Below are 19,800 nucleotides of genomic sequence, written 5' to 3'. Positions count from 1 at the left end.
TCTCACTCACCAGTGCAGATGTTAGGACACAGACAAACTCCATAGAAACTGTGGAACCCGAGTAGCCGGTGAAACTGCCTGGACCCCTCTTGGGGCTAATGGGCAAGAATTGGGCATGGCTGAACTGAGCATGCACTCACTGACCAAGAGAACTTGCAGAAATCTAGCCTTCCAAAAGGCAGATGCCAACATGCTGTTGAAGAAGAAAGGAAAAGAAAACTATGAGTTGAGTCATAGTGAAAGTGGTAAGAGAAACTTTCTAGGCACTGCCCTACTTCCAAGAAGGAGCCTTTGGGGGCTGATTTATTGGTAGAGGTGACTCTTCTGCAGGCAAAGAGGCAGGTGGTGAGAGAGGATTCAGTTTTCCCAGTTGGCAGGATGCAGCTAGGGAAACCCATTTCTGTCCACCAGAACCCAGAGTACTACGGTGGGAGCTTAGTCATGAGAGCTCTGGGAGGATTTGGGGAAAGAGGGAGATACAAATTTCAAACAGTCTTTAATGTGCTCAGCAGAAAGTCCACCCACAAGCCTTTGGGAGTGATATGCCCTACCCCATCTCCCTACCAAGTCCATGGGCATCCCCAACTCACCAAGTGTTAAATCCATACTTCCCCCAACTCTGCCAGCTGGGTGTGTGCTCCTGAGTATGTCCATCTATATGGACAAGCTTCAGGAGATGGGGAGCATGCTCAGAACACAGGCCACCATTGGTGGGCAAGGGAGAAGCCACAAACCTGAAATATAGCACACCCCTCTGGAAATTAAAAAAAAAAAATAGAGGTTTTTAATACACCTGCCTAGCAGACTGTAAGAACCAGAGAAGACACAGAGCTAATTAAGAGGGTCTTGGTTATTTCAAATGCACAAGCAAAAACGCATACCTACAAGTAATATGAAAAATCAAGGAAATATGGCATCACAAAAAGAAAATAATTTTCCAGCAACCAAGCTCAAAGGGATAGAATATTACTGTCTGATAATTCAAAATAGCTGTTATGAAGAAATTCAACAAGCTACAAGAAAACTCACAGACAATCCAGTGAAATCAGGGGTAAAGTTAATGAGCAGAAGGAGCTCTTTACCAAGGCGATTGAGATTCTAAAAAAGAACCAAATGGAAATACTGAACCTGAAGAATTCAGTGAATGAGATGAAGAATGTAGAGGAGAACATCTGTCTCAGGGCAGATCAGGTGGAGGAAGAATAATGGCTTAGAGAATATGAATATAGAATTAATATACTTACAAGAGGAGCAGGGAAAGTTTAAAAAGAGTGAAGAAAGCCTAAAAAAGCTCTCAGGTTCTATCAGAAAAGCAAATATCTGAATGATCAGGCTCGAGAAGGGAAGGGGAGGGGCAGAGTTTATTTAAAGAAAAAATAGTCAAGAACTTCCCAAACCCAGGGAAAGACTTGTATGTACAAGTCCATGAAGCTAATAGCATACCCTGTTATCTCAGTGTAAAAATGCCTTCTCCAAGACACTTTTTAATGAAACTGTCAAAAATCAGCCATAAAGAATCTTGAAGCCAGGGAAAAAAGAAAGTAACTGACAAAGGAACCCCCATTAGGCTCTCAGCAGATTTCTCAACAGAAACTCTGACAAGCCGGGAGAGAGTGGGGTGATGTATTCAAAGTGTTGAAAGATAAAAATTGCCCGCCAAGAATATCTGGTAGTTATCCTTCACATATGAAAGAGAAATAAACGCTTTCCCAGACAAAAGCTGAGGGGGTTCACCACCTCTAGACCTGCTTTGCAAGAAATGCTGAAAGGAATTCTTCATGCTGAAATGGGAAGACGGTAACCCAAGAATATAGCAGCATGTGAAAGCTAACAGCACACTGATAATGGGGAAAAATCAGACAGTCAGAGACCTGTAACTCTTTATTTGGATGGTGTGTTAACCATGCGACTATAGTATGGAAATCAAAGTAGAAGAGTAATAAGAACTATAGCCGCTGGGGCACCTGGGTGGCTCAGTCGGTTGAGTGTCCAACTCTTGATTTCAACTCAGGTCATGATCTCAGGGTCGTGAGATCAAGCTCCAGGTCAGGCTCCTTGCGCAGCACAGAGTCTGTTTGGGATACTCTCTCTCTCCCTTTGCCCCTCTTCACAGGTGTTCGAAGATACATTACTCTCAGCCTAAAATGGACTGTTTTATCTATAAGATATTTTATGTAATTCACAAGGTAACCACAAAGCAAATCCCTAGAGTGGATCTGCAAAAGACAAAGGGAAACAGAGCATACCTCTGTGGAGTATAACCAATGTACAAAACTAGGCATGAACAGAGGGGGAAAATACAAAACGACCAGAAAGTAATGAATAAGATGGCATTCATGAATAAGTTCTTACATGTCAACAATTACTCTAAATGTACATGGGTTGATTGGTTACCAATCAAAAGGCACAGAGTGGCTGGATGGAAAAAAAAAAATCCAACTACATGCTGTCTACAAGAGACCCATTTTCAGATTTAAGGATGCCCATAGACTCAAAGCGTCATTTGAATTATAGGCTGCATTTCCTATTTGAAAATAGGCTAATTGAGTATTTTTTTCCTTATGTATAAAACACACCATTTCATTAAAAATCTTTAAGGACTTTTGTGGAATGTGTGATTTGTCAGTTCTTTCCCCCCTTCTTATTCCTCCTCAAAACACACAAGCAGGCAATTGAAGAGTGTAACATTATCATCAGTTCTTAAATTCATAGATCTTCCTACATTTATTGTAAAGTGAAGCTCTGGACACACTGCATAGTTTGATGAACAGAGTCCATGTTTACCATAGGGACAAAGAAACATGCAGTGGAAAGAATCCACTTAGAGATCTTGTGATTGCCAATTTCTAGTATGCCTGAGTAATTGAGATTTAAAAACAGAACAGAATTATAGGTTTAAATGAAAAAAATCCAGGGCGCCTGGGTGGCTCAGTCAGGTAAGCATCTGCTTTCAGCTCAGGTCATGACGCCAGGGTCCCGGGATTGAGTCCCGTGTCAGGCGCCCTGCTCAAGCAGGAAGTCTGCTTCTCCCTCTCCTTCTTCCTCTCGCCCTGGCTTGTGTGTGCACGCTCTCTCTCTTCTCTCAAGTAAATAAATAAAATCTTTTAAGAAAAAAATGAAAAAAATCTTGTCTGAATACCAATGCCATTTGTTAAAACTTGAGCACTTATCTGTGTTATTAAAATAGCACAAACATAGTAGATCAGGAACTGGTTGCCTGTATATATCACTGGGAGGTAACAGCTAGTGTTGAATTATGAATTGGTAGTGTTTAGAATTGTCTGAGAGGTCTTTAAATCCAGTGGTAAATTCCCTCTGTCTCCCATCACCTTTTTACCACTAATTCTATGAAGCCCCTGGTAGTGATGGGAAGTGAAGGGATGAGTGGTATCTCAGGCATATGGGGGCACATAAAAGGCTAAGAATGATATTCTCAATGCATATAGGTATATATAAATGACTTTCTAATTTGAAGACTTGGATGCTGACTGTGTAGGCCCAAGATATATATACACACACACACACACACACACACACACACACACACACACACACTGTTTATATAGACATAGCACATGTACCACATTCAGTTTACGTAAATACTTACCTAAATGAAAGATGGTGTTACAAATACAGTTGGATTTTTTTCTTTAATGATGAAGCACTGTGATCGTGAAGGGGAAAAAAACAGGTTTATACACTCCTTTTATGTGTAATGAGTAAATTTCACAAACCACAAATTTAAAAATGTGCTAATATGGAATGGATAAAGAAGATGTGGTACATATACACAATGGAATATTATGCAGCCATCAAAAGGAATGAGATCTTGCCATTTGCAACGACGTGGATGGAACTGGAGGGTGTTATGCTGAGTGAAATAAGTCAATCAGAGAAAGACATGTATCACATGACCTCACTGATATGAGGAATTCTTAATCTCAGGAAACAAACTGAGTGTTGCTGGAGTGATGGGGGGTGGAGGGATGGGGTGGCTGGGTGATAGACATTGGGTATGGCATGTGCTATGGTGAGCGCTGTGAATTGTGCAAGACTATTGAATCACAGATCTGTACTTCTGAAACAAATAATGCAACCTACGTTAAGAGAAAAGAAAAAGAAGAAGATAGCAGGAGAGGAAGAATGAAGGGGAGTAAGTCGGAGGGGGAGACGAACCATGAGAGTCTGTGGACTCTGAGAAACAAACTGAGGGTTGTAGAGGGGAGGAGGGTGGGGGGATGGGTTAGCCTGGTGATGGGTATTAAAGAGGGCACGTTCTGCGTGGAGCACTGGGTGTTAGGCACAAACAATGAATCATGGAACACTACATCCAAAACTAATGATGTAATGTATGGTGATTAACATAACAATAAAAAAATTAAAAAAGAATTAAAAATGTGCTAATATGTAATGTTCTTTATTTTCTCTGATCAGGTTTAATTTCATATTTAAGCCCAATGGACCTTGCACCAGAATGAAGCTTAGTATTAGAAACTTAATCCTAGTCTGTTCAGTGCAAACTCTGTTAAAATCAATGTTTTCTGTGTTTATTTTCACCATTAAGTTTTTATTCAAATACCATCTTCTCAAAGCAATCCTTCTTCACTTCTTTAAGATTATTCCCTATTTAATAAAAAATAAATAAACTTGCTCCCTTTTTAAAATTGTACATTTCCGCATGCCCCCTTTTCTCTTTTATTCTTCCCCACAGCACTTACATCTTCTAACATACTATCGTTCTGCACTTACTTTATTGCCTGATTCTGCATCAGAACATAATTCCTATAAAGATACTTTTTTTTGTCCACGTTATTCCATGATATATCATTAGTTCCTAGAATAGGGCCTAGAATGTTTTAATTCTACCACTGAATGAGTATTCGTTGTTGAATTTGAATTCAATGTCTCCCTCCCTCTTACCACTGGGGCTTCCTGTGTTTGGGACACTCACCCGTTGGGGAGGAGACATTGGATCCGTGGTCCACCTCCTTTGATTTTGCCGTGATGACGGAATTATGTCAAAGCAAACTGGAGCTGGACAGAAGTCAAAGCTATAAAGGCAAATTTTATTCAGGAACTCTTGCAATAGGGGAAGAGAGACCTCTGTGTCAAACTGAACTCCTTTCTGAACAAGGACAAGTGGGGATTTATTGCCAAGGGTAAGGGTCAGGGGTGGAGGAGGGCAGTGGATAGAAGATTACTAATAGGAAACATCAAGGAGAAGGGGGATTCTGCAAAAGGAACTTGACAGGATTCTTGTTTGAAGGCAGACCTTGTGATAAGATATCAAGGGTGGGAGATGAAGATTGTGATCAGATATCAAGGATGGAGGATTTTTGTTAAACCGATCCAGTAGGGTTCTTGCTAAAATGGAACTGATTGGAACAAGGACAGAGCCCAAGGTCAGAGTCCCAGTCCAAAAGAGGGGGGCTCAGAGGAGCCTGACTCAAGTTTGGTCAGAGGAGTGTCTTTGTCAATTGTCTTCATTCATCGCTGCTGGTATCCTACGGGATAACCGTTTTCCCCGCTGGTCTTTGGTCATGGGTCTATACAGTGGGTTTCTTCTCATTTCTGTGAGTACTCCAGGTCACTGCTCTTCTTTTAGCTTCCTTTAAGTCAATTTAGGGAGTGTCAGAAACCTAAGAATACTCTTTCTGGCAATTTGAGTATTGCAATCTGTTGGTGGAGCAAGTGGGGAGGGTGGCCTATCAGCCTAGACTTGGTTGGTTGCCATATCTATTTTTCTGAAGTTGTGTTGTGCAAGGGACGGGTTGAGTGTGGGAGATTCTAAGACCTGGCCATTTTCCTTTGTATGCTCTGGAAGCAAGACAGAAGTTCACCTTGGCCCTGGGATCTTCCTTGTCTCTACCTGGGTGGGTGTTGGGGAGCTTTGGCTTCCCTCCAGCTCCCCTGTCCTCTAGGTTCTGGAACCTGTCTGGGCAGGAGAAGGAGTCTTTATCTGGTTTTCCTCAAGTCTCAAGGGTTTGCTTTTTTGATATTCAAAAAGCATAACTTTTAATTTCAGAAGGCCTTTTATCTAAAAGACTTTTGTCTCTGCAGTGAATTTTCAAAGCCTATTTTTTAAAATCCAAAAGCCAAGAATGGCTTCTGTGGTCTCTCTCTTGAGATGACCCCTCCTTGGGGCATTGGATACCTTGTGGTTTTGTTTCAAAGGGCCTGTGGGGTAACGGAAGGCCTTGGAGTAAAAAGAAATTGATAAAAAAGGAATTGGGTGGGATAAGGGAGGCCTCCCAGGCACTTCATTGTATTACATTTACTTAAAGACAAAGAAGTGAAGTCCTAGAAAAAATATATCCCTTGTCTGTTTCCTTTCTAATTTCTACATTGAAATTAATTCTCCTGTATTTGTTTCCTAGAGAAGGGTTTTTTTAATTCTCGCTCTATTCTTTCTGTGAAAATGTCAGCCCAGTATGCATTTTTAGTAGATGTGCTTCCAGCAAAACTTGTCCTTAATATCTCTGGTGTGCAGTCATCTGAGATTTTCCCATTTGTTCCAAGGTACTTGAAGGGCTGATTTGGTTTTGAAATTCACACCTAACATCCACTGAACTTGGACATAATCTTTTCATGTTTACTGCACATCCTTCACAGCATAAAGACTTCCAAGCTTCATTTAACCTGATTCCTACTGAACAAGGAAGCTTGAGAGGTGGGAGAGACTAGAAAAAAAAGAAAAGGTTTTTCTGCTTAGTGTTTTTGGTATTCTGCCATGTTTTTTGCGCACCACTTTAATTGCCCCTTTAGTGATGATACAGTGAACGCTTTTTTCAAAGGCTCATTTAGAATACCTGCTTAGGAAAAAAGTGGGTCAGGTGGGAATGAAGCACAAAACTAAATAGCTACTTAACATGACAGCTCATCAGTGGGGCCAAGTGTTATCAATTTTTTGTTTGCATCTTTGGTAATTTAATGCAGATGAAACTGGCAGTTTGCCAGTTTTTATTTTTTCCGAGCAAAAAGGTATTTTAAAAAAGAAACTGAAGCCCAGTATATATAGTTTATTAATCTTACTGTTTTATTTTAATTACTGGATTATATGCTACACCAAAATTGAGAGCTAATAACTGCAAGAGAATTTTGATACCTTGGAAAGTGAGTATATTGAAGGTATTTATTTAGTTCCACATATATTCCTCATTAGCTAAATTTCAGAATGATTGATGGAATGGGGACTTTGCATATTAAGGTAAAGGAAGTTAAAATGATACCAACTAAACAAATAGCTTGCAGGAGAAAATATCTATTGACTGATTCTGGTAGAATTTTCCCAGGAAGCTCAAGAAAGTAGGATGTAACACATGAATGTCTTTAATATGAGCTGTATGTATTTTGTATTAATGTAATTACTAATGATATTACTTTTCCGTATTACTTGGGCTATGAAATTCTAATTCCCAAGAATTGATACAGCAGTCTTTCTTTCATTTCTTTTAAATTTCTGGAAATTAATCTGAAACTTTACTTGAAACCACTTAGCTTCCAAGGCTTGTGTCAATCTCATTTTTCTCAAAAGCTTTGCTTTTTGTTCTTTTTCAACCACAAGAAGATAATATTTCCAATTAGCAGTTGGTTGACCTTTATGTACCTAATGAAATTACATTAATAAGGTGAAATGCACACGATTTGCCAAAGTTCATTTATGCTCTTTAAAAAAAAAATCCTATTTTGAATCAGTGGTTTGATTGTCAACATGTACTACAAACAAAGAGAGTTCTATAAATCATTGTTGATACTGATTCATATTAGTTAGGCATTGATGATGTCAGCATTTTTATCAAATACAGTAGGTTGAAGTCTATGAATTTCAAAGATATTTGTATTTATCTTTACTGTAGACGGTTTGAAGTATAACAGTATGGAAGTAAGGTTGAGGTGAAATGGAAGTTGGTAACTTTAATTGGGAAGGGATTATTAGCCATTTAAAAGAATCACTTAAACCTTCAAATCCTTCCTCACACAGGGTTATTTAGGAAAGTAAAATGAATTGTGGTCTACATCTGATAGTGAGCATGAACTAATTAATTATTGTGCTGTTTGAAATCAACGGATGCAAATACATCTCCATGGGTTTTCATTGTGACCACAAATTAAAGCAGCTCTAGTAGATATTCCACGTAGGAGGGGAAAAATTTAGAAAATCAAGAGAAACACTTATGTCCTATATTATCCAGCTTTACACATTAGTAGAACTTACCTATAGTCTTTGACTTGGAAGGACGTCCTTCCCATCCTCCACCTTTCAAACATCCCCCCCTCTTCCATATGAGATATTGCTGGGAGGTCTACCATTAAAATGGGTTGCCAGAGAGGATTTTTCCTCTTTTCAATGCACACATCGCTCATTAAGATGGCTTAGGCTCTAATCAATTTTTCATAGTTTAGTTTCAGAACTCTGTCCTGTGTGTCCTTTCCGTGATGGCTGGGAGGGCTCAGGGCCATGGGAAAATGGGAGAAGAAAGAATTGTGTGCTGTTGGGCTACCCTGTGCTGGGCAGTTGTGCGGAAATCAGGAGGGGAGGGTGTCAAGCAGACAGACAGGAAGATGGTACAGGAGCGAAGCTAGTTCTTTGTCATTGTTCCTAACGCTGCTTCCAACAAGTCACGTTAAACTTGGAAATCAGACTCTGCCAGCTTGATCATCTGTTGGTACGTTGGAAATGTATTGGGAGTCCCTTCTTGAAAAAAATATTTTCTGAATGAGAACTTGTACATAGGCTGTGCTTACAGTTTACAGATTTATCTATTTAGAATCAGAATTCTCTGACATACAATGATTTGTATGAGCAATTAAAAAATCCCATGTGGGACGCCTGGGTGGCTCAGTCAGTTAAGTGTCTGCCTTCTGCTCAGGTCATGATCCCGGTGTCCTGGGATCGAGTTCCACATTAGGCTCCTTGCTCAGCCCTGCTTCTCCCTCTGCCTCCCGCTCCCCCTGCTTGTGCTCTCTCTCTCTCTCTGACAAATAAATAAAATACTTTTAAAAAATAAAAATAAGTAAAAAATCCCATGTGGCTTCTTTTTAAAAAAAATGAAATAAAAAATATTGTTGATTACCTAAACATGCAGAGTTCTGATTTAAAACAGAACAAAATTTCTCATCTATAAACGTGGCTTGGATGTAAATTGAATGACATAAGGCCGTAATTAGCCATAATTGTTACAACTGCCAGACTAATCTAATCCCCTTACACAAAACAAAATATTTCCAATACTTTTGTCTATAGATAAATGATTTATAACATACGAGACGTCTTATAATGAAATAGTAACTAAGGCAATCTCAGCTTTATTCATGCTTAAAAATTATTTGCTGTAACACATGGATTCATTCAACATATTTTTACTGAATGCCTACCATGAATCAGATGCTATTCTCCGTTTTGTGGATAGCAAGGAATAAAGCAGTCGAACTCCCTGCCATAAAGAAGCTTACCTGGTAATTCTGCTAGCCATAGCCCAGAATACTTAAAAGAGATGACTTAGTTTTATCTCAGCATTTTCTCCTCTTCTGATCATCTTGTTTAACCTGGCATAATTAGCTGGTGAATTTTCTTTGTACAAAGGAGAATCTTTGAGATGAAGATACATGTACCTTTATATTAATTCAGCATGTAAAGTTAATTCTTTTTTTTAATTTAAATTTAACTAGCCAACGTATAGTACACCATTAGTATCAGTTGTAGTGTTCAGTGATTCATCAGTTGTGTATAATGCCCAGTGCTTATCACATCACATGCCCTCCTTAATGCCCATCACCCAATTACCCCATCCCCCTGCCCACCTCCCCTCCAGCAACCCTCAGTTTGTTTCCTATAGTTAAGAGTAAATCATGGTTTTTCTCCCTTTCTGATGACTTCCCATTCAGTTTTTCCTCCCTTCCCCTGTGATCCTTTATGCTGTTTCTTACATTCCACATATGAGTAAAACCATATGATAATTGTCTTTCTCTGATTGAGTTATTTCGCTCAACATAATACCCTCCAGTTCCATCCACATCAATGTAAATGGTAAGTATTCATACTTTCTGATGGCTGAGTAATATTCCGTATATATATATATATACCACATCTTCTTTATCCTTTCATCTTTTGATGGACTTCTCAGCTCTTTCCACAGTTTGGCTATTGTGGACATTGCTGCTGTGAACATTGGGTTGCAGGTGCCCCTTTGGACCCCTACATTTGTATCTTTGGGGTAAATACATAGTAGTGCAATTGCTGGGTCATAGGGTAGCTCTAATTTCAACTTCTTGAGGAACCTCCATACTGTTTTCCAGAGTGGCTGCACCAGCTTGCATTCCCACCAACAGTGTAGGAGGGTTCCCCTTTCTCTTCATCCTCTCCAACACTATTGTTTCCCGAGTTGTTAATTTTTGCCATTCTGACGGGTGTGAGGTGGTATCTCATCCTTGTTTTCATGTGTATTTCTCTGATGCCAAGGGATGTGGAGCAATTTTTCATGTGTCTGTTGGTCGTTGTATGTCTTCTTTGGAGAAATGTCTGTTCATGTCTTCTGCCCATTTCTTGACTAGATTATGTTTTTTGAGGTGTTGAGGTTGATAAGTTCTTTATAGATCATGGATACTAGCCCTTTATTTGATATGTCATTTGCAAATCTCTTCTTCTATTCCATAGGTTGCCTTTTAGTTTTGTTGACTGTTTTCTTTGCTGTGCAGGAGCTTTTTATCTTGATGAAGTCCCAATAGTTCATTTTTGCTTTTGTTTCCCTTGTCTTTGGAGACATGTCTCTCAAGAAGTTCTGCAGCCGAGGTCACAGAAGTTGCTGCCTGTGTTCTCTTCCAGGATTTTGATGGATTCCTGTCTCACATTTAGGTCTTCCATCCATTTTGAGTTTATCTTTGTGTGGTGTAAGAAAATGGTCCAGTTTCATTCTTCTACATGTGGCTGTCCAATTTTCCCAGCACCATTTATTGAAGAGACTCTCCTTTTCCCGTTAGATCGTCCTTCCTGTTTTATCAAAGATTAGTTGACCATAGAGTTGAGAGTCCGTTTCTGGAGTCTCTATTCTGTTCCATTGGTCTACGTGTCTGTTTTTGTACCAATACCATACTGTCTTGATGATTCAGCTTTGTATAGAGCTTGAAGTCTGGCAATATGATGCCACCAGCTTTGGTTTTCTTTTTCAGCATTCCTCTGGCTATTCAGGGTCTTTTCTGTTCCATACAGATTTTAGGATTATTTGTTCCAGCTCTGTAAAAAGACTTGATGGTATTTTGATAAGGATTGCATGGAATGTACAGATTTCCCTAGTAGTGTAGACATTTTAGCAATATTTATTCTTCCACTCCATGAACATGGAATGCTTTTTCCATTTCTTTGTGTCTTCCTCAATTTCTTTGATATGTGTTCTATAGTTTTTAGAATACAGATCCTTTACCTCTTTGGTTAGGTTTATTCCTGGTTATCTTATCGGTTTTGGTACAATTGTAAATCAACTCCTTAATTTTGCTTTCTTCTGTCTCATTGTTAGTGCATAATGCACATAATGCAACTGACTTCTGTGCATTGATTCTATATCCTGCCACGTTGCTGAATTTCTGTTGAGTTTTCGCAATTTTGGGGTGGAGTCTTTCAGGTTTTCCACATAAAGTATCATGTCATCTGCGAAGAGTGAGTTTGACTTCTTCATTGTCAACTTGCATGCCTTTAATTTATTTTTGTTGTCTGACTGCCAAGACTAGGACTTCTAGCACTGTGTTGAACAACAGTGGTGAGAGTGGGCATCCCTGTCATGTTCCTGACTTTAGGGGAGAAGCTCTCAGTTTTTCCCCAATGAGAATGATATTCTCCATGGGTTTTTCATAGATGGCTTTTATGATATTGAGGTGTGTTCCCTCTATCCCTACACTGTGGAGAGTTTTAGTTAAGAAATGGCGCTATATTTTGTCAAATGCTTTTTCTCATGAATTGAGAGGATCATATGGTTCTTGTCCTTTCTTTTATTAATGTGATGTATCATGTTGATTGATTTGCAAATGTTGAACCACCCATGCAGCCCAGGAATAAATCCCACTTGGTCATGGTGAATAATCCTTTTACTCTACTGTTGGATCCTACTGACTAGTATCTTGGTGAGTATTTTCGCATCCATGTTCATCAGGGATATTGGTCTGTATTTCTTCTTTTTGATGGAGCTTTGTCTGGTTTGGGGATCAAGGTAGAGCTAGCCTCCTAGAACGAGTTTGGAAGTTTTCCTTCCCTTTCTGTATTTTGAAACAGCTTCAGAAGAATAGGTATTAGTTCTTCCCCTGGGAAGCCATCTGGCCCTGGACTCTTGTTTGTTGGGAGAATTTTGATTACTGATTCAATTTCTTTGCTGGTTATGGGTCTGTTCAGGTTTTCTATTTCTTCCTGGTTCAGTCTTGGTATTTATACATCTCTAGGAATGCATCTGTTTCTTCCAGATTGCCTAATTTGGGGCATATAGTTGCTTATAATATGTTCTTATGATTGTTGGTATGTCTTTGGTGTTGGTTGTGATCTCTCCTCTTTCATTCATGATTTTATTTATTTGTGTCCTTTCTCTTCTTTTTGATAAGTCCGGCTTGGAGTTTATCGATCTTTAATTCTTTTGGAGAACTGGCTCCTAGTTTCGTTGATCTGTTTTACTGTGGTTTTGGTTTCTATTTCAATGATTTCTGCTCTAATCTTTATGGATTCACTTCTGCTGGGCTTAGGCTTTATATGCTGTTCTTTCTCCAGCTCCTTTAGGTGTAAGTTTAGGTTGTGTGTTTGAGACCTTTCTTGTTTCTTGAGAAAGGCTTGTATGCTATATACTTCCCCTTTAAAAGTACTACCTTTGCTGCATCCCAAAGTTTTTGAACAGTTGTGTTTTCATTTTCATTTGTTTCTATGAATTTTTTTTTTAATTCTTTCATCTCCTGGTTGACCCATTCATTCTTTAGTAGGATGCTCTTTAACCTCCAAGTGTTTGAGTTCCTTTCAAATTTCCTCTTGTGACTGAGTTCAAGTTTCAGTGCATTGTGGTTTGAAAATATGAACGGAATAATCCCAGTCCTCTGGTACTGGCTGAGGCCTGATTTATGACCCAGTATGTGCTCTGTTCTGGAGAGTGTTCCATGTGCACTTGAGAAGAATGTGTATTCTGTTGCATTAGGATGGAATGCTCTGTAAATATCTGTGAAGTCCATCTGGTCCAGTGTGTCATTCAAAGCCCTTATTTCCTTGTTGATATTATGCTTAGATGAGCTGCCCATTGCTGTGAGTGGGGTGAAATCCCCTACTATTATTGTATTATTATCAATGTGTTTCCTTAATTTGGTTATTAATTGATTTATACAATTGGCTGCTCCCAAATTAGGAGCATAAATACTTATAATTGTTAGATCTTCTGTTGGATAAACCCTTTAATTATGACATAGTGTCCCTCTTCATCCCTTACCACAGTCTTTGGTTTAAAATCTAATTTGTCTGATATGTGGATTGCTGTCCCAGCTTTCTTTTGACATCCATTGGCATGATAAATTGTTCTACTCCCCCTCACTTTCAATCTGGAGGTGCCTTTGGGTCTAAAATCCATCTCTTGTAGGCAGCATATGGATTGGTCTTGCTTTTTATCTAGTCTGATACCCTGTGTCTTTTGACTGGAGCATGGAGCCCATTTACATTCAGAGTAATTATTGAAGGATATGAATATAGTGCCATTGTATTACCTGTAAAGTCCCTGTTTCTGTAGATTGTCTCTGTTTCTTTCTGATCTGTGTTACTTTTGGGCTCTCTCTTCACTTACAGGATCCCCTTTAATATTTCTCGCAGGGCTGGTTTAGTAATCATAGTTTCTTTTAGTTTCTGTTTGTCCTGGAAGCTCTCTATCTTTCTTTCCATTCTGAATGACACCTTAGCTGGAAAAAGCATTCTTGGCTGCATGTTTTTCTCATTTAGTATCGTGGATATATCATGCCATCAGCCCTTTCTGACCAGCCAGGTCTCTGTAGCTAGGTCTGATGCCAGTCTAATGTTTCTACCGTTGTAGGTTAAGGAGCTCTTGCCTCAAGCTGCTTTTAGGATTTTCTCTTTATCTCTGAAATTTGCATGCTTCACTATTATATGTTGGGGTTTTAATCTATTTTTATTGATTTTGTGGGGGCCCTCTCTCTACCTCTTGGACTTGAATGTCTCTTTCCTTCCCCAGATTAGGGAAGTTCTCAGCTGTGATTTGCTCAAATATACCTTCTGTCCTTCTCTCTCTTTCTTCTTTCTCTGGGACCCCAATAATTCTAATATTGTTTCGCTTTATGATATCGCTGATTTCTCAAAGCCTCTCTTCATGGTCCATTAGTTTTTTTCTCTCTTTTCCTCAGATTCCTTCCTTTACATCATCCTGTCTTCTGTGTCACTCACTCACTCTCTCTTCTGCCTCATTTACCCTAGCTGTTAGAGCATCCAATTTAGAATGCATCTCAGTTAAAGCATTTTTAAATTTCAACCTGATTAGATTTTATTTCTGCACTAAGAGATTCTCGAGTGTCTTTTATGCTTTTCTCAAGCCCAGCTAGTAACTTAATAATCGTTATCCTCAATTGCAGCTTTTTACTTATATCCATATTGATTAGGTCTGTGGCAGAGAGTATTACTTCTGGTTCTTTCTTTTGTTGTGAATTCTTCTTTCTAGTCATTTTGCCCAGAGAAGAATGGATGAACGAGGGAACAAAATAAAAAATATCAACCATGACCCAAGCGAAATACCCACTAGACAAAGCTGAAGCGGTCTGAAACCAAAAATGAAAAGAAAAAAAAAAAAGGAAAAAGATTATAATCTCCCAGATGGACAAAACAGGGTGATCTACCTGGTCCTGGGTGTATTTTGCTCTGTTAGAAGACCCTAAATCCCAAAATTGCAAAGAAAGCAAAACTTTATACACACACACACACACACATACACACACACAAAATAAAATTGAGTACATTGAAAGGAAGCCAAAAATGAAGAATATAGCTATAAGATGTAAATGTAAAAATGGAAGTTAAAAAAGAAAAAAACAAAGAGTTGCTAAAATAAGAAATGAGTTGAAAAGGAAAAAAGGAAATTATAAACTGAAAGGATAAAAGAATCGTGGGAAAAAAACCTCAAATACTATATACTATTTTCCCCTAGCACAGGAGTTTTGCAATTCTGTGTGCTTGGTAAACTTGGTATTCCACTGATGTTACAGCTGGTTTTCTGGGGGAGGTACCTGTTGCGCTGATTCTCCGGTGTCTTTGCCTGGGTGGAGTTGCACTGCCCCTTGCCGGGGGGCTGGTCTCAGTGTAAGGTGCTTTGGGTTGCTCTGTGTGGCTTTTATTCCCTGAAGTCTTTCTGCGCCCCATTAGAAGATGAAAATAAAAATGGCCGCATCCCAATCTCCAGCCCAAGCTGAAAGATCTCGGCCCCCTAACTTAAGTAAACCTTTAGGGAAAAGCAGTCCTCACTTTTGTGTGCACCGAACTCTGCAGACTCCTTCAAAGCACACCGTGCTTATCTTCTCGGGGGGAGAGAAGAGGGTTCTCACCGGCCTGCCACTTGCAGGACCTCCACACAGAGAGTGGTCCCCGATTGTACTGCCATTCACGGTTTATGGCAAACTGAGCTGAGAGCCCACTCCTGAGCTCGCTGACCATAGCCAGTTTCCCTGCTCCGGTGCTTGGGAACTCTGCCCGCTCAGGCACCCCCATTCTTTCCGTGACCCTGGGGATCCTGAGACCACACAGTCCCACCTAGGATTTTGCCCTGCTTTGCCATCTGAGCACCTTTAAGGCAGGGATGTCTCTCACTGGAGCAGATTTTTAAAGCACTGATTTTGTGCTCTGGGGCTCTATCTCTCTCCGGTAGCTGGCTTACAGAGGCTCCCTCCCCGTGCTGTTTATTTTCCAATATATCCCCTCCAATTCACTTTGCACCTCCTACCTTGCCAAAAGTGGTCACTTTTCTATTTGTAGAATTCCAGCAATTCTTTTCTTACATCTCAGGTTGAATTCATAGGTTTTCAGAATGATGTGATAGTTACCTAGCTAAATACAAGGCACCCGATGAAACAAGGTTCCCTACTCTTCCATCTTTCTTCTCCCTACTAATTCTTTCAAAAACTATAGATCAAAAGGCTAATTATCTGCCATGCACTATTTCAAGTATAATGGCAGTTAGAAAAATGGATTAGAAACAAATCCTGACCTCAAGGCTTAGTTGATAATAGGGAATATAACAATGACAGAAGAATGTAAGAGAAGCAGCTATAAAATAGGTTTTGTTGGAATCTCAGTAGTTAAATAGAATGAGGTGACTCTGTGCGTGTCTTTGGGGAGCAGGACAGTATTATGTACCATGGTACCATGTATGTACCATGCCCCAATATGTATGTACCATGCCCCAATATGTACATACTGAAAATTTTATATTTTCAATTTTATATTTCTTCCAAAAGATGAAAACCTATACTTGTTTTAGTACTTTCTCTCCATTTCAGAGTATGGAAGTAGTCTCTGGGAAGAGTTCCTTAAAATCCAGGCCTTAATAATTTTCTGGATGATAAAATATCTGGGATTTTCTACTCTGTCTTATCCAGAGACTTCCTAAATTCTATAACTAGGAAAAGCGAATAGGAAAATAATTTATAAATGCATTAAAATTTACCTATAGAATAATAAACAGCTAGTATCTGTAAAGATCCACAGATTTATTAAATATGTAAATATACAAGTTAATATAACATTTAAAAGTTGAAGAAAATAAGAAGAGAAATCCATCAGATGTTTTCATTGGTAACCAGTATTTTGGTTTGTACTATAGAAAAGCCTCATCAGTTAGGGACTCAATAAATCCTTCTCAACTTTGAGAGATCGGTAAGTTGTCTCATTTCACTTTTATTGGTATAAAAATGAAGACCATGATTGTGTGGCCTTTCTACCTAATGAGTTATTAGCTTAAGTGAAGGGTTCCAGGCTTGCTCACCAGTGGTAACCACGTGGTTAAATGAACCATTAGAGGTAGGTGGGGCCATAAAAAGACTGTTACAGGGATTTTTAAGCCTTGCCTTTTTCAGAAAGGCCAATTTTATATTTCTTTTGTTTTGCTTTGTAGTTACCAGCTGACAAGTGGGTATAAGCCTGCCCCAATGGACCTGAGCTTCATCAAACTCACCCCATCTCAGGAAGCGATGGTGGACAAGTTGGCAGAAAATGCTCATAATGTGTGGGCCCGGGATCGAATCCGGCAGGGCTGGACTTACGGCATCCAACAGGTACATGGGAATTTAGCTTGATAGCATGGAAGCTGAGATTTGCTTAAGTGGTAATCAGCATAATTCCTAACAGGAGAGATTAAATAATGACTGTTTTGAAACTCAGATACATATCTTCATGTACATATGCACTGACATACCTGTTCAGTGCTGGACTCAAGAAGTCAGATGACCATAACCCTGAGTGTTCACATGAGGTACACAGTGAATTTTAACTAGAACAGTCATTTATAACGTGGTTTCATGGCATTTCTCTCTCTGAGATTGTATTTAAGGAGAAACTTTTGAAATATGAGACAGTTGAGATAAAATAATAATAAAAGAGGTCCACAGTTCCTCATTCAAAAACCCCGGGGTCAGATGAATGTCAGAATCCAGATATCTTTCGGTTTCCAGAATGGCGATACGGTGATACATTACATGTTTCTTAGCACCCTCAGCGGGACAGCAGAATGTAAATTACTATTTGTTCAGCACAGTGTAGGCATGATAATACCAAGAGGGATAAATAAAGCCTATAAACAGGCTTGCATCAATTCAGGTCGTGTTTTACCACCAACTGAGTTTTTGTTAAACTTAGTAAAGGATAGAGTTTTCTGAGGTTTCTGGATGTTAGAGGCATGGATCTCTATTAATGTTGGTGCTAGCGGGAGTGACTAACAGTCATTGAGTACATCCCGAGGCAGCATAGCAGAGGGGCCGAAGAGCAAATTTGAGCCTCGCCTCTGAGTCACTGTGTGACCTTGGGCAGGCTACTTAAATTCTCTGCACCACTGTCTTCCTCATCAGTAAGTGATTTAATGTCATTTTATAACTTACATATGAGAAAGGCTCATAGCAGTGCCGGGGCCCCACCAAATACGTACGGCAGTTTGCTATTCAATTAGGTGGCAGTCCCCATGTCTAGAGTTTTACACATATTCTCTTTAACTCTGACAACAGTTCTGTGAGGGAGGGATTATTTTTATTCCCAGTTCACATATGGTGCACGGGGAGCCTTCTTGGGAGCAGTTTGCCCAGCGCTACACAGTTAGCAGGTGGCAGACCTGCTTGGGATCAAGCCTTCTGACTCCAGAGCCAAAATTCTTCACTTCCTTGTTGCAGTGCCTCTTGCCAGCTCAGTTTAGCCTTCCTTTACTTAAAATTCTTTAGGACTAAAATGGATTCTTACTTACAGGCTTAGACTGTGGTCCAGGAAACAGCCTAAATATTGGTTTGAAAAGATGAACTTCTAAAATCCTTCTGAGCCACTGACTTCTTGCTATTGGGAAGGCTAAAGAAACATTGAAGAGCCTTGATGTACCTCATAAAATATATTTTTATATTGAATAAGCTGGTTGTAACTGATGAGAATGTCAACACTACATCTGCTCCAGCATTGTGTGTGTGTGTGCGTGTGTGTGTGAAAGAGAGAGAGAGAGAGAGAGAGAGAGAGAGAGAGAACCTGAACCTCATACACCAGAAGGATCAGGGGTCCACACTGGCTGTCTGCAAAAGGAGGGCTTACTTGCCTTGAAGACCACGTAGCTCTGTCAGACAAACCAGGATTTCCCTGAGGTCCCTCTCTTCTGGGGGTGGGGGTGCTCCTTCCTGTGCATGTGGTTCCTCGTAAAAACACAAGGCTCTCTTTGAACCTGCCGGAATCATTTCCCCATTCCTTCCCCCAGGTTGCACCCCATCCCTCCACCACATTCCCCACTGACATAGCCCATGTTTGCCGGATTATTTGAATGAATGTTGTCTTGAATTTTCCATCACCTTCCATCACCTTAACATAATCTAGTTTAGAACTTCACTGAAAGTCCTTGAGAGCAGTTTCCTTGAATTACCCTCTTCTCTGTCTCTCTAGCACAGCTGCTTTCAAACCATGACTGTGCATTGAATCCCCTGGGGAGCTCCTTTTAACAGAGTCCCAGGACACCATCTCTAGAGAGGATGATTCATTCAAGGCTTCAGACTTTCTACAGAGGAAAAGTTTGGGGGCTAAAACCAAGTGGAAAGGAGTGTGGGGTGATGTTTACACTGTTGATTTATTTGGGGTGGCTTTGGAGTGGTGCTCCCCGCCAAACAAACTAGCTGATCTTGACCCCTCAACTGTGTCAGTTCATGTTCATGTATTCAGGAGCAGATATTTAGTACGAATTTGCTAGAGACTAGGGGAGAAGACAGTAGGAAAAGCTTTCTTTGCTCCTACCCAACCAAGACAAACCCCATCCACCATGTAGCGTATTTGTTTTGAGAAGGTTTGGGAGGATCCACAGCCTCCTCATTCGTAGTCATGCTCAGGTTAACCTGAGAATTGAGAATGCTTCCAGAAACCTAGAAAGTCCGACAAAATCTGCAGGAGAGTCTCAGGGAGTGGATGGAAGGAAGTGATTTTTTTTGCCGGGATAGTAGGATATCCAGCTTTCTTGCTTTGCCAACAAACACCAGTTTCATCACATTTAAAACCTGGAGCCTCTTTTGTCATAGACAAATCATAAGTTTTGTAGGTTTTTCAGTACTTTGGCTATTAACTGGCTTCAC

At 39.8% G+C, this 19,800-nt stretch overlaps 1 protein-coding gene across 1 annotated transcript in view; it reads left to right on the top strand.

Moving 5' to 3' along the window:
- Nucleotides 1-19,800, top strand: part of RYR2 (ryanodine receptor 2) — a 732,757-nt gene that overhangs the window by 447,543 nt on the left and 265,414 nt on the right. The window contains 1 exon segment of the mRNA XM_027588196.2: nt 17,115-17,274. Within this exon segment, the coding sequence (XP_027443997.2) occupies nt 17,115-17,274 (160 nt within the window).

This window comes from Zalophus californianus, chromosome 15, assembly GCF_009762305.2.
Source record: "Zalophus californianus isolate mZalCal1 chromosome 15, mZalCal1.pri.v2, whole genome shotgun sequence".
In the NCBI taxonomy this organism is placed as follows: domain Eukaryota; kingdom Metazoa; phylum Chordata; class Mammalia; order Carnivora; family Otariidae; genus Zalophus; species Zalophus californianus.
This window is presented reverse-complemented; position numbering and strand designations above follow the sequence as displayed.